The sequence below is a fragment of the Juglans microcarpa x Juglans regia genome, chromosome 8D (genome assembly GCF_004785595.1).
Source record: "Juglans microcarpa x Juglans regia isolate MS1-56 chromosome 8D, Jm3101_v1.0, whole genome shotgun sequence".
Lineage (NCBI taxonomy): Eukaryota > Viridiplantae > Streptophyta > Magnoliopsida > Fagales > Juglandaceae > Juglans > Juglans microcarpa x Juglans regia.
This window is the reverse complement of record NC_054608.1, coordinates 24,643,016-24,657,139: the sequence shown is the minus strand read 5'-3', so window position 1 is coordinate 24,657,139 and position 14,124 is coordinate 24,643,016. Positions and strand designations below refer to the sequence as shown.

Genomic DNA, 14,124 nt, shown 5'->3' with positions numbered 1-14,124 from the left:
AAAAACCTTGAATCTCTCTTTTACTGTGTACCCATCTATTTTACTCCGTTTTAATCCATGCATGGCCTGCAGCATCCCATTCGCGCAAACTTCTTTGATTGGCCCTACATTAATATGAAACAAAAGCAACCCCAATCTTGTCATGTGATTAAAGATAATTAAAGTGACAAATCAAGCATCTAAAAACAATTAAAAATTAACTGCTCCACAAATTACGCATCTCATGCTAGAATTTTCACAAGTTGATCATGCATGCATGCTTGCGTGCTTCAAATTAATTCTTTAATCTTAAAAGAATTTGTGCCAAACTTGTAGTCTACACAAAAGCTTTTTCACACACACACATGACACATACATACATACATACATATATATATATATATATATATGTATTTTACAAAAGCTTTTTCACACACACACATGACACATACATACATACATATATATATATATATGTATTTTAAGCCTTTGTTATATAAAAGGAGAATTGGTTCAATTCATAATGTCTCCGATCAAGTTTCCCTTTCATCATTCTATCATAACTAATTAGAATAAAAATCTTAAGAGATCTTAATCGTTCATAGAGCCTAGACTCTATACTCTATAATATTGCTATGAAGCATATTAGTCTACATACGGTCTCCAAAAGGAGATTGCTCATACAAGCCTATACAATTATGTTTAAAAAAATTAAAATTATAATAATATCATTTTTAAAATGATTTTTTTCCTTTTACTCCCATTCATTAATGGGAGTGCACACGCAGTCCCTCACTCAGAACTGCAAATAGAATTTCTTAAAGAAGGTAATGATATATTTATAATTTTTTTACAATTCATTTCACAATCAACCAATGCAAAACATTCAATTTTATTATAAATGAAATTTCAATTTTACAAGAGTATTATTCATTTCAGAAAGAATTGTAAGAGAGTTGAATAAGAGTTACAGATTAATCATTTTCCATATACAATTATAATGAGTGTTATGGTAATATTTATTAATCATTAATTAATGTTTGTGTTTGCAGATTCGTCCAAATAAATTATAAACAAAAAAACAAAATGCAAGACTCAGCAATATATTTTTCAATCTTTCTATATTTTTTCAAGACTCAGCAATAAATTACATGCATGCATGCATGCACTTGGCATGAAATTACATGAAATTCATGTTTAGCTCTAGCAAGAATTTCATGCTGATCAAATTGAAAGGCTTCCATGAGATTACATGCATGCACTTGATACCTATCTTCTTTGATGGATAAAGACAACACAATCAATGGATAATTTAATATTCCGAAAAGTGTAAATAAATTATTAGGCAAGCTGCTTGAATTTCTTTTAGATATGTTTACCAATATACTAATTTTATATTAAATTCGTACGGTTGCTTTAGTGAAGGAGAAATATTTTAACTATAAAGAAATTTCATATTTAAAAATAAATTTATAAATTGATGTAATTTGATGTGATACGTCAAATTATAAAATTATTTTTATTGTAAAGCAAATATATTAATATATCACATAGTTCATGTCAATTTATGAATTTATTTTTATAAAAAAAATTTGTAACTATATATAGTACTTCTCTCGGTGCATTTGATCAACAAAGTAGTACTTAATAATTTCGAATAATAGAAACACTCCTAAATTCGTCAAACCAGATCTCTCAAACTTTTTATTGTGTTGTTGAGCGCATGCAAGCTTGCTATGGCCGGAACGTCGACACCTTGCATGAAGGAAAGGTTCGAAACGGTAATGGCGGCCGGAGAAAATGCGGAAAATCAACCCCAAACGGCGCCAACACCAAAGCTGCAGCAGGTTATCTTCTTGCTCCGTGATAACAAGAATTTTGCAAAGTATTACGAGCCAAGAGTGGTATCTTTGGGTCCCATCCATCATGGCAAGGAAAGGTACCGGTTGGGAGAGAAATACAAGCTCAGATTGACCAAAGATTTTGTTACAGAAAGTTGCGAGAACGTAAATATAGACGATTTATACAAGAAAATCGAGCAGGAAATCAAGGAACTCAGGGAATGCTTCGAGGAAGCGTTGACGAAGCCCTACGATAATGGCTCCCTCGCCTGGATACTGTTCGTGGACGGCTGCGCAGTACTGCAATACATATACTACGCTGTTAACAACAAGTTCAAAGAGAAGAATATAAAAGACGACAGCGTAGCCTTCTGCCAACAGGATTTGTTCCTGCTGGAGAATCAACTTCCGTATCGTCTCCTGGAGTCGTTGATGAGTCTAAGCAAGATGAGAGGCAAGTTCAGGAGTTCGATTCAGAATTTCATTAAAGGAAACCACAACATGTTACTAGAGGGTGGTCAGCAATTATCAGGAAATGGAGAAAGATCAGAGGATTCAGAGCCGCCGCCGACCCATCTTTTGGATCTTCTGAGGACAAGCCTCTTGGGCCCGCCAGGGGATCAGACACACACTAAGAACAGCAAAATAGAACGAAAGGACCCAGAATGGCAATCCTACCGCAATTTGCAGGAGCTTAAAGCAGCAGGAATCATCGTGAAAAGGAGTTGTATTAAAACTGGTAATTACTTGAGAAGTATATCTTTCGCTAGAAAATGGATTAATTTGTTGCCAGGAAAGTACTTCAATTTGTACCCAGGACACATTTCGCTCCCACCCATGATTGTAGATGACTCGACAGGGCCAAAGTTCTTGAACATGATAGCCTACGAAATGTGTCTGGACTTCTACAACGACTTCGGCGTCACCTCCTACATATCCTTCCTCGACTCGCTCATCGATGAAGCCAGCGACGTCAAGGACCTGAGAAAAGCGCGAGTGCTGTACAACTTCCTCGGCAGCGACGAGGAAGTTGCTCAGCTATTCAATGAGATAGGGACAGACTTGGTGCCAGACCTCAAGGCATACAAGGATGTCAAGTACCAGATTCAGGAATGCTACGACAACACTTGGATGAGATTCACAGCTGAGTTCTTTCACTATCATTTCCGCACCTCCTGGACGGGCTTCGCTTCTTTGGCTGCATTGTTTGCGCTTTTCCTGGGTACCACTCAGACTTGGTTTGCAGTATTCTCCCCTGACCATTGCGATGATTTTTGCAAGAAATTTACACAAAACTTATGAGTGGAAATTAAGGTAATGACAAGAATGAATCTGTATTATGTTTCCTTTGCCATCTCCATGTATCCATCATCATCATCCTGTTAGCTATATATAATGGGCATGCATGCATGGCCTCTTTGGCTCAGGGCTTAGGCCGTTGTTTCCACCTACAGAAAGAACCCTTCAGAGCTTCACTCTTGTCATTATTTCACATAAGGTCATTCTTTCCAGACCAAATCATTGTTTTAGTATTTTTTTTTTTTCCTTCGGTTTTGGTGTTCTTATGCGCGTATAATAAGTTGGGGCTGGTTGTAAGAGATAATTTGTAGTAATGTGTTTGAGATGAAAGGGCTAATTGAATAGCTTTTTGTTTGGAAAAAATCATTTTAAATTATCTATTTTTCGTTGCAAAAGACTATTCGCAACAGTTAGAATATTACCACACCTAGAAGATATTCATAATATTCTAGTAAGTATGGTAATATGACTTATTCTCAACCGTAGTTAGTTTATTGTATAAATCAATCAATACTAATTAGTATCGTTGATTAAATATTGTGTTGCCATTATTTTCTCTACACTAAAACAGATTTTGGATTTTGTAACAGACAAAAGCGTCACAAAAAATAAGCAAACCGTCACAATGAGACCGTCACCTGAAAGGCGTTACAAAAAAGATTTTTGTAATGGTTTACTGTTCAACCGTCGCAAAAAAAAACTTTTTGTGAAAGTTGGAAGTCTTCCGTGAGATATAACGTTCGAACGTGATTTTTTTTGTGACAATTAAAATTCATCACAGAAAGTAACGTTCGCATGTCAAAGTCGACGTTCGAATGTTAACCCGGCAAATTACCATTCGAATGTAAAAAAATAGACGTTCATTGTTTTTGCTTCGCACGATTAATATTTACGTTCAAACGTAACAAACGTTTGCTCAGAGACATTGTGTAGCATTCAAATGTTAATGGAGAAGCATTCGAAAATACAATTTTTAAAGTTCGAATGTTGGGTTGTCATTCAAATGTATCTATTCTAATCATTCGAACGTTTAGATCGTTTGTGCGTGGAAACGTTTGAACGATTTGTTGAATTCGGTGGTATTTTGTTCGAACGTTGGTTTGAACGTGAAGCCATGTTCGAACATTTGTTACATTCGAACATTCTGATCAGAAATAGTAATTTCATAAAATTAAAAAGCCTACAAATTGTATCATATTACACCATAAGTATAACAACTAATAATGTCTTCAATACGTATTCTCTCCTCTTGGTCCCTTTGTCGCTCTTGCGAACACGTCTCTAAATTAGACTATCGCGATAAGAGAGACTCCAACTCCTACTGTCTCGACTTCATCTGCTCAATTTTTTGGTGTGCTGCATTTAAATCTTTAGAAAGATTATTAACTTCTAAAGTTGACGTCGTGAACCGACATGCTTGAAAGAACGTCCCAAACCTCTTACCATACCCGACTTGCTGCCGAGCACTTGTGTGAATATGTCTATATCACTAGGAGAGGATTCCTCAGAAGGTGATTGGATCTCAATCCTTTTTCCTACAATTACAATGAAAACATATAATAAGTAACATATTAAAACAAATGAGGAATCAAACATAATATGAATTCACATGTTGCATAATTTATTTACAGAAAATAACTTCACTTACATAATTATCTTTAGCGATAGGATCAACCCACTCATTGTGCTCATCAGTGTGAGTACCAGCATAGTCATGAATGAGGGAGAAATTTTTAGGATCATCACGTTTCTAACAAAGCCACATTAGTAATTTTAAAAAATAATGTTAGTACTTAAATAAAAGAATATGATAAAAATGACTGAATTTTAATAAGTTATTAATTACCATTTCATCGGCAAGACGTTGGAATGACCTTGACCGGACACAATGGTGGATTTTCTAAGTCGTTCTATTTTGTACATTGATAGAGCTTAAGTGCTGCTAAAAAAATTAACAATGTTAAATATAATATATGAAACAAATATAGATGTAAATAAGTTATAGGAAATAAATCTAGAATACCTGATAATCTGGACTAGCGAAAAGATCACAACACTTCCTCCAATAGTCGAACTTCATTTTCTGAAAAGGGGACTAGATAGCCTCTTCCAAGGTCTTGAGTTTCTTGAAGTGGTCATGACATCGTCCCTTGTGACGCAGAAATAATGTAGCCATCAACTCATTCATAGTTCACACATTCTCGCTACGGTCAAAATTGAGGTCGAATTCATCCTAAGAAATGAATTGCATCAAAAATATAAAATCAAAACATCTTTAATTCTTTTTAAATAAACTAACCAGTACACGACTCTGAATGTGATCCTTAACCTATTACTATATATAAAGGCGGAGTCATGCAATTCCATGTGGCACTCTTTCCATTCAAGTCGGTTATTGTTGGTGATAACTAGCAAATAAAATATAATCTTGAAGTGTTGCGTTTGTGATCCTTTTAAAAACAGTGTTTCACCGACATAAATTGTTTGTAATTTTTAGATTTCATTTCACTTCTTTCATATAAAGTTATAAACCGATTGTCTTGGCACAAGACTCCACCAAAAGGCACTCATCTCAACTTGTGTATTGTTTCACTAAAAGAAACTGCAAATAGACGACATTGTTTATTGACGTATCAATTTCAATCAGTTTATTTAGCTTTAGGGAAAGTGCTTTTCTTCGTTTCACTTTTTCTCCACTCGCTCTCTTTGAAATCAATGCCACTTCGTCTCGCTCTTTCAGAATCCTTTCATCTGCATCAGGAATCCTTCCAACCATTTGAGCATGCCAAACCCGTGTAGATGATTCAAGTCCCACCATGAGACCAAGCCACTGTGCATTTCCACATTCAACTATGTTTCGGGTGTGGAGGTGCCATCGAGTTGTAAGATAAATTGAGATACCTTGGCTGCCGTTCAAAGGGGATTTAAACAGGTGAGTCTAAGAGCCTTTCATATGTATATATATATATATATATAAACTTAAAGACATACAAGTTGTATGGGATATTATACATGGACTATTTATATATGGTATATATAATCTATCTATGCATTACACATGTTTGATAAAAGGCCCATTTGTCTTGCAGCCGTTGGAGAGGATTCAATTGCATCATTTTGAACGTGATTTCAAATTGTGGACTTTGTAGTTGAATTTTTGTTTACAAGAACATGATTATTTGGACATTACTAAGAAGGAAAATAAATGTTATGATTTATGTCAATTTGAACTTGTAAATTTGAGAATTTGGTAGGCGATTCGAGGTGCCTAGCCTCCACAATTGTAAACTCAATAATTTTGGAAAAATGATACCCCATGAATTGATAACTGCCATATAAATAGAGTTTTACATGGACTTAGTCAAATAACAAATTGACCCACAACACTTAACTGACCCACTAAACACATGGACTCAAAATAGGGACTAAATAACAAATAACTGAATTAAACCGTGGCCCATGAAAAATACAAGCTAGAACCACCAACAACATGGCCCATGAGATACCTTTTGGACTTAACTAACCAAAGCAATTAAAATAAGACCCCAAAGTAAATAATATAAGGTCCGTAGGCTAGGCCCAAACCCGGCCCAAGGAGCTTCCGACAATAACCCTAAGATTAGGGTTCCTTCATTCGACAGCTCATAACGCACGCCCCCTCTTCAGAAGACCTTGCCCTCAAGGTCAGGGAATCGCCTCTTTAGTTCATCGCGATCTACCCCTGTCGCATCATCTCTATTCAAGCCTTTCCATTATACTAGCATTTCAACACCAGCTTTTCGCCCCTTCTTGATGCGATGAGTTATGGTTTGGGTTCGAGATGCCCTTCGGAGGTAAGTCTCGGTAACTTCGTGGATGGCTGTATTTATTCTCCCAGAGTCTTTTTGAGGCATGAAACATGAAAGACTGGGAAGATCTGTGAATCTGATGGTAAATCCAACCGACATGCCACTTTTCTGATTTTATGGGTTACAGTGTAAGGACCATAATATCTGGGAGAGAGCTTGAGGTTCCTCCTTACATCTACTGACATCTGACGGTAGGGACGAAGGCGAAGGAAAACTTTATCTCCAACTTGGAACTCACAATCTATCCTGTGCCTATCCACATAATGTTTCATCTTTTCTTGAGCGTCCTTTAAATTTTCACGGACTAACCTGTTTATAAGCTCTCGGCTTCTTAGCTCTTCCTTAACAGCTTGAATCTTAGTTGCTCTCGGTTCATATGGCATCATCCTTGGAGGTGGTTACCCGTAGACCACGTCATGCGGCGAAATCATTGTGGAGGTATGTTCTGTGGTATTGTAGGCGTATTCCGCCAAGGGCAACCATCGTGCCCAGTTATGGGGCCTGTCTCCTGTGAAACTCCTGAGGTAGCCTTCTAGCCCTTTGTTGACTATCTCTGTTTGGCTATCTATTTAAGGGTGGTAAGCTGAGCTAAGCATTAACTTAGTGCCACTCATCTTGAAAAGTTCTCTCTAGAATTGGCTGGTGAACACTAGATCCCTGTCACTCACAATCTTTAGAAGAAAACCATGTAATTTAAAAACAGTGTCAAGGAAGACCCTTACCACCATGGCTGCTGTGTATGGGTGTGATAGGGACATCAAATGAGCATATTTGCTCAATCTGTCTACTACCACCAATATTATAGTTCGCCCTCCAGAGGGTGGTAATCCCTCAATAAAATCCATACTGATGTCGACCCAATTCCTTGTAGGGATGGGTAGAGGCTGGAGCAAGCCTGCTAGGTGAATATTTTCTACTTTAATTCTCTGGCAAACATCACACTCCCGAATGAAGTCCCTGACATCCCCTCTTAAACCAAACCAGAAAAACTCTTTTTTAACTCTTGCATATGTCTTATACACCCCCGTGTGACCAGCTAATGGACTCCTATGGAACTGCTGCAGGATCTTACGCTGGAAGGCCACCAGGTTTCCTAGGTTCACCCTACCTTTATAAAAGAGTGGGCCATCTCGGACTTAGTACAAGGATTGGTTTTCCAGGGTTCCCTGATGGTAGTTGCTAATTAGCTCCTGCAACTAGGAATCCTGTAGGTAGGCTTTCTTTAACTCCACTATCCAATTTGTTTGAAGAAGGCTTTTGGCTTGAATGTGTGCTGGTTTGGATTGTATCTGGTTGGGACTGGAATTGGTTTGTTTGGTTGGGTTATGTTTATCTAGAGGGTTTTCTGGGGTAGTAACTGTAACACTCTGCTCCTTTTTTACATAGGCAAATTCTGAGGACGGAAATTATGTAACAATCTGCCCTTCTCTTGAGCGATTGCGAGCCTCGTCATGCATGCCGAATCTCGATGGTGTGTTCCTAAAGATATTATGTGACTTCTAAAGTACGCCCAGTATTTTAAATGCATTGGAAATATTTATATGGGATATTTCTAATATTATTGAACTAAGTTTGCTTTTAAATAAGGTAATTATAATACTTTTGAAGAGTTCCAAAAATATTATAATTGCAAGAAATCATTTTAATATCAAGTATTAAAATGATTTCAATTATATAAAATATTATGAGATTTAAATTATGTTGAAAACTCTAATTAATTAATGTTTACGCATTTTAAATCAGTGTTTTAATTCCCCGCTGTTAGATTGTTTTGAGGATCCCAAGATAAAGGGATTAGGATTAAAACCCAGACCCCTCTCTCTTTCTCCCTCACTTTTCCCTTCCCTCTCTCTCTCCTCCCTCCCCCCTTGAGCCCGATGGAAGCCTCTCTCCCTCTCACCGATTCTCTCCTCATCCTAGCCCGATGCTGCCATGCGCAACCCGGCCTCACTGCCACAACCATCGACATCCTCCCACGTCGGTGAGCTTCCACCACCGAAGCCAGCTTCCACCTTGAAGCCACCCTCCCCCACGCACGCTCGTAGAAACCCACACACTGCCTCATTGTGCGCAATGCAGAACGCCGCTGTAAGCGGCCACCCACGACCCCCTTCCTCCTCCCTTTGACCCAAAGTCGGTAGCCCCTTCCTCAGCTGCATGGAGCACCTCCAACGCACGTGTTCTCCATACCCACGGCTGAGCTTCGCCTCCCACGGCCAGTGCACCACCACCAAAGGCTTCTCCTCCCACCGACAACCTTCCCTATCCACCCCATGTTCAGTCGAGTCACCTAGCTCCCCCACTCTCTCTCATTCTCTTATGGGCCGTTCCTCCACCCCCAAGTTAGATTTGCCACAGTAGAGCCGCCGCACCACCTTACCGATGCCACCACCACCACCTTCTAGATCCACACCTCTAGCCACCTCTAGTGGCCAAGACAGCCACTGCACGTGGCTGACAGCCAACGTACGCAGTGCTACCCGCTACCCATGAACTCCCACCATGTTGGCCACCCTTGTATAGCCCACATCTACCCACCAAAATCCTAAATTCGGTCCCCGAGATAGTCCCGTTGTAAGGTTACGGTAGTGACCGCTACCGCCTAAGCTAGTGGCTTCCGACACCACTGGCCATGCTGGATAACGAGTAACGCACGGGTTATCCCGTCAATGGTATAACACTCTATCCCTTATTATTTATGTTAAATGTTAGTTGGTTGGTTAGGTTGTGGACTGTGTTGTTAGTATTGTAGAGTTTGTTGTGTAGTATTGAGATGTGATGTGCTGTGTATGTGAAGTATTGGGCGTAGTTAGGAATTGTGCTATGTAGTGTTGTAGACTGTGCTGTGAAGTGTGGATTGGGAAGAGTACACGCAGAGTGTACTCTGTGTGGCGTAGCATGTGTGAAGGGAGTACACCTGGAGTGTACTCCATATGGTGGAGCAATGCACCATATAGCATGTATGCCGTAGTGGTGATGTAGTGTAGCGTGTGTAAAAGGAGTATACGTGGAGTGTACTCCATGTAGTGGAGTGATGCACCATATGGCGGATATGCTGTAGTGGTGATGGGTCATAGCGTGTATGGAGGAAGTACACGTGGAGCAAACTCCATGAGATAAAGCGACACACCGTGTGGCATGTCGCAGAGATAAGGATAGTTGTGTGGTTGATGGGAATAGAGCGTGGTGAGTAGTGTCGGAAACTGTGGAACAGTGTCCCGAAGTAGTTGTGATGTGGCCTGCAGTCTGAGGTGACAAGTGTCACCGTGATTGACTTATGGCTGGGAGTATGTGTGTAGTGGCAGAGTAAGTGTAAGAGTGCACAGTGGAAACATGACTGGGGAATGTCACGAAGTGACATGGTTACTGGCAGTCGTGCTTGTGATGGGTGAGGAGTTAGTGTAGGAATGGCGTAGCAGAAACGTGGCAAGATGTCACGATGTGACAGGAGTACGTGTAGGAATGGTGTAGCAAGAACGTGGCGAGATGTCACGATGTGACAAGAGTACGTGAGGGACCGTACTCGTGATGAGTTAGGAGTTTTCATAGAAATGACGTAGCGGGATGTCAGGTGACTTGACAAGGTCACGGTATAGCTTGGAAGTAGTCTCGAGCTATATAACATGACGTAAAGCATAGTTGTGAATGGAGTCTTGTCGTGTTAAGTGTTGGGATGAACTGTCAAAAGGGACAGGTAGCATGAAGAGTCATGCTAGCTGGGTTAAGAGAAGCTTGGTATCGAAGTATGATGCTTGTCCCTACGAGCATGTAATCAACGTGTTATATGTTGGTCTTCGGTGATAAAGGGGTAGGGTACATGTGTAATCTGGTGAGACACATGTGTCGGACAGTAATCTGGTGAGACACATGTGTCGGACAGATTCACCATACGTAATGGGTGATCTATCCAAAGCATGGTTACAAGGTGCTTAAGCCTCGAAGTTGGCTTAGAGCCGTGTGGCGTGTATGGATGGGAATGAGGATTAGTGTGAGCTAAGGTGCACGTGATGGGTGTATTATCTAGGATTGGGATGTGTGACTCCATCGGTCGAAATCATGCGTCGGAATGTGATCAATAGGAAGAGTAAGTTGAAGGTCTTAGTATCTTAATCCTAAGGCGAATCATGGGTTCAATTTAGTGAATGGGCACTCATGGTAAGACCTTGAGTTTGGTAGATGTAATGACCGTAAGTAGATCCCGAAAGTTTTAACATAGTAAAAGGCACGTAAGAGCACAAGATAGAAGGAGAGTGTTCCAAGTGAATTTAGTTTATGTCTTCTAAGTTTAGTTGATTATCCATTAGATAAAGAATGACGTCGAGGTTATGTGTATGCATGTAGGTTGCCATCTGATACGCATATGAATGGATTACATGATATGAAAAGTAGCATGAAGTCCAGGTAAGTATTATGTTTATACTTTTCTAGAGTTTTCTAAAATACATAAAATGAAAATGAAATGTTTTTCCTTTATGATGCCTTACGAAATGACACTAAAGATGTTTTACGAAAACACGCTAAGTATAGCTACGTTTGGGTAGTGAGAATACCTGAGAAGTGTTGAGAATGTTTGTGAATAGTAGTGAAAAAGTAGTGAAAAAGTAATAATAGAATAATGAATAGTAGGTAAAAAGTAATGAATAATAAAAAAGTAGGTGAAAAGTAATAATAAAGTAAAGAATAGTAGTGAGAGTACTTGAGGTACTCTTGGTACCCAAACGTAGCCTTAAGTGTTCAAATGTATACGTATGTACGGCCCTCCTTGGCAGCCCCTTTTTATGCAACCAAAATATTAATTGTACGCATGTGAATAGATAACTATACGCAATACCTATTGTATGTATTTTTCACGAAAAGAAATGTTGAGACTTGTGCCTCGAGCTTTAACTGATGCTTTGACTAAGGCGAAGAAAGTGTTTTAAAAGGTTCCTATGAACTGATATTTTAAGGATGTCATGAACTAATGCTTTAAATGATGCCATAAAGATTATGTTTAAACCCATGCTCTTAAATGACGTTTTTCCATGAATGAACTGTTAAATGAAAAAGAATGAATGAAAGGACTGAACATTTAACGCATGAAAATACGTAACGACCATATGAATGAATGAAAAGGGGAAGCAAAAGAATGGCCAGATTGCAATGCCGGGTAAGTAGTATCAGTAGTGCACCCAGTGCTGCTCCCTGACTGAAAAGAAAATCCTTTTTAAAGAAAAACTCCGTCCATTGATGTTTTCAAACGAATACATGTATGCATGTACGTATAGTATGTATGAAATGATGAATGCATGAATGAAAACCTATGTTATTATATTTTAACTATATGAAGTAATGCTTACGAGTCATCGACTCATTTTAGTTTTTATGTATGCCCTTCCCCCCACAGGGACTAAATGAGCAGTACGCATCAGAACTGACACAGCCCAAGGGAAAGAGCATGGAAGTCTAGGCATGAGAGTTTTAATTGCATGAGAGGCCTTTTTATTTTATTGTAAGATTGATGTTTTTCGCTATAAACCTCTTTTATTCTCAAAACACATTTTATTTTTATAACGTAGAGTCTTTCACCTTGGGTATGGAAGCAAAAAGTTTTAAAATGAACGGTAATTTCCGTCGTCCTTTCTAAAATCATTTTATAAAAAGTCTCACCATAAGGACAGGCGTTACAGTAGCTTGGTTTAGTGTTTCGAGTTTAGCTATGAGGGGTAACCTGGATAGTGCATCAGCCACCTGGTTGGTCTTTGCACTCTTGTACTCCGCTAAAAAGTCATATCCCAGCAGCTTGGAAACCCATTTATGTTGTGCAGGAGTTCCCCCGCTTTGCTCTAATAGGTATTTCAAAGCTTGTTAGACCATACGAACTTTGAAATGCTGTCCCAATAAATAATGCCTCCATTTTCTAATTGCCATTACTAATGCCAAGTGTTCCTTCTCATAAGTTGATAATGAGAGGCTCCTTCCTTTTAGTCCTTGGTTGAGATAGGCTATAGGTTTCCCTTATTGCATTAATACAGCTCCTAGCCCTTCTCCTAATGCATCATACTTCACAACAAAATTTTTAGAAAAATCAGGCAACTTAACAATGGGGGCTTACCATTGCTGCCTTAAGCCTTTCAAAGGCTTCTTGTGCCTTGTTGGACCACACAAAAGCATTCTTCCTTAAGAGAGTAGTTAAGGGAGTTGCAAGACCTAGAAATCCCCTTAAAGCCTTCAAGTTCCTAAACAGGGGCCATTGTTGCATAGTTGATATTTTATGGGGATCAGCTTTAACTCCTTCCCTGGAAATTAAGTGGCCCAAATATTCCACTTATGGCAGCCAAACATACACTTAGACTCCCTTGCATAAAGCTGATGGGATCTTAAGGTGTCTAAAACAACTTACAAATATTTTACATGGTCTCCCAAAGAGTTGCTATAAATCAATATGTCATCAAAGAAAACTAAAACAAATTTTCTCAAGTAAAGTTTGAAAACCTCATTCATCAAGTCGTGAAAAGTGGATGGGGCATTAGTAAGCCCAAAAGGCATCACCATAAATTCATAGTGACCCTCATGCGTTCTAAAAGCAGTCTTTTGAATGTCCCTCTCATGCATTCTGATTTGGTGATAACCAAAATGCAAATCTAGCTTTGAAAAAATTTCAGCGCCATGGAGTTCACCAAGCAACTCATCAATGTTAGGAATAGGGTACTTATCTTTTACCGTGTCCTTGTTGAGAGCACAGTAGTCTACACATATTCTCCAACTTCTATCTGCCTTCCTGACCAGCTTAACAAGGGAAGAGTAGGGGGTTTGACTTCCTCTAATAATTCCACTTTTAAGCATCTCAGCAACCAGTTTTTTTATCTCTTTTTTTTATAGTAGGGGTACCCATAAGGTCTTACACAAATCAGTTTTGCTCCCTCGACCAGCTCAATCTCATGGTCATGACTTCAGGGTGGAGGCAATCCATTAGGTTCAGCAAAAACATCTTCAAACTTCTTGAGAACCTATTCCAGCATTGTATCTCTGTGCTTTCCAATCTGCATCACAGATTCACCTATTAGTTGCAGCTAAATTCCTTTGAAAAAACCTTTTTGTAAATTGGGAACATCTTCCATTACTTCCAAGGCTTCATTTGGAAGTTTTAAACCTTGCAGTTGAACCTTCGTCCCCTT

General features: G+C 39.0%; 1 protein-coding gene across 2 annotated transcripts; it reads left to right on the top strand.

Annotated features, from left to right (window-relative positions):
- Nucleotides 1-1,598: 1,598 nt before the first annotated feature.
- LOC121242016 (UPF0481 protein At3g47200-like) lies at nt 1,599-3,447 on the top strand. Of its 2 annotated transcripts, XM_041139899.1 has the most exons (2): nt 1,599-2,559; nt 2,680-3,447. In XM_041139899.1, exons 1-2 carry the CDS (start codon nt 1,716-1,718, stop codon nt 3,120-3,122), a joined length of 1,287 nt encoding a protein of 428 aa, XP_040995833.1. In that variant the 5' UTR covers nt 1,599-1,715; the 3' UTR covers nt 3,123-3,447. The 2 variants fall into 2 exon arrangements, with proteins under 2 accessions (XP_040995833.1, XP_040995832.1); XM_041139898.1 differs by having other exon boundaries at nt 1,602-3,447.
- The last annotated feature ends 10,677 nt before the right edge of the window (nt 3,448-14,124 follow it).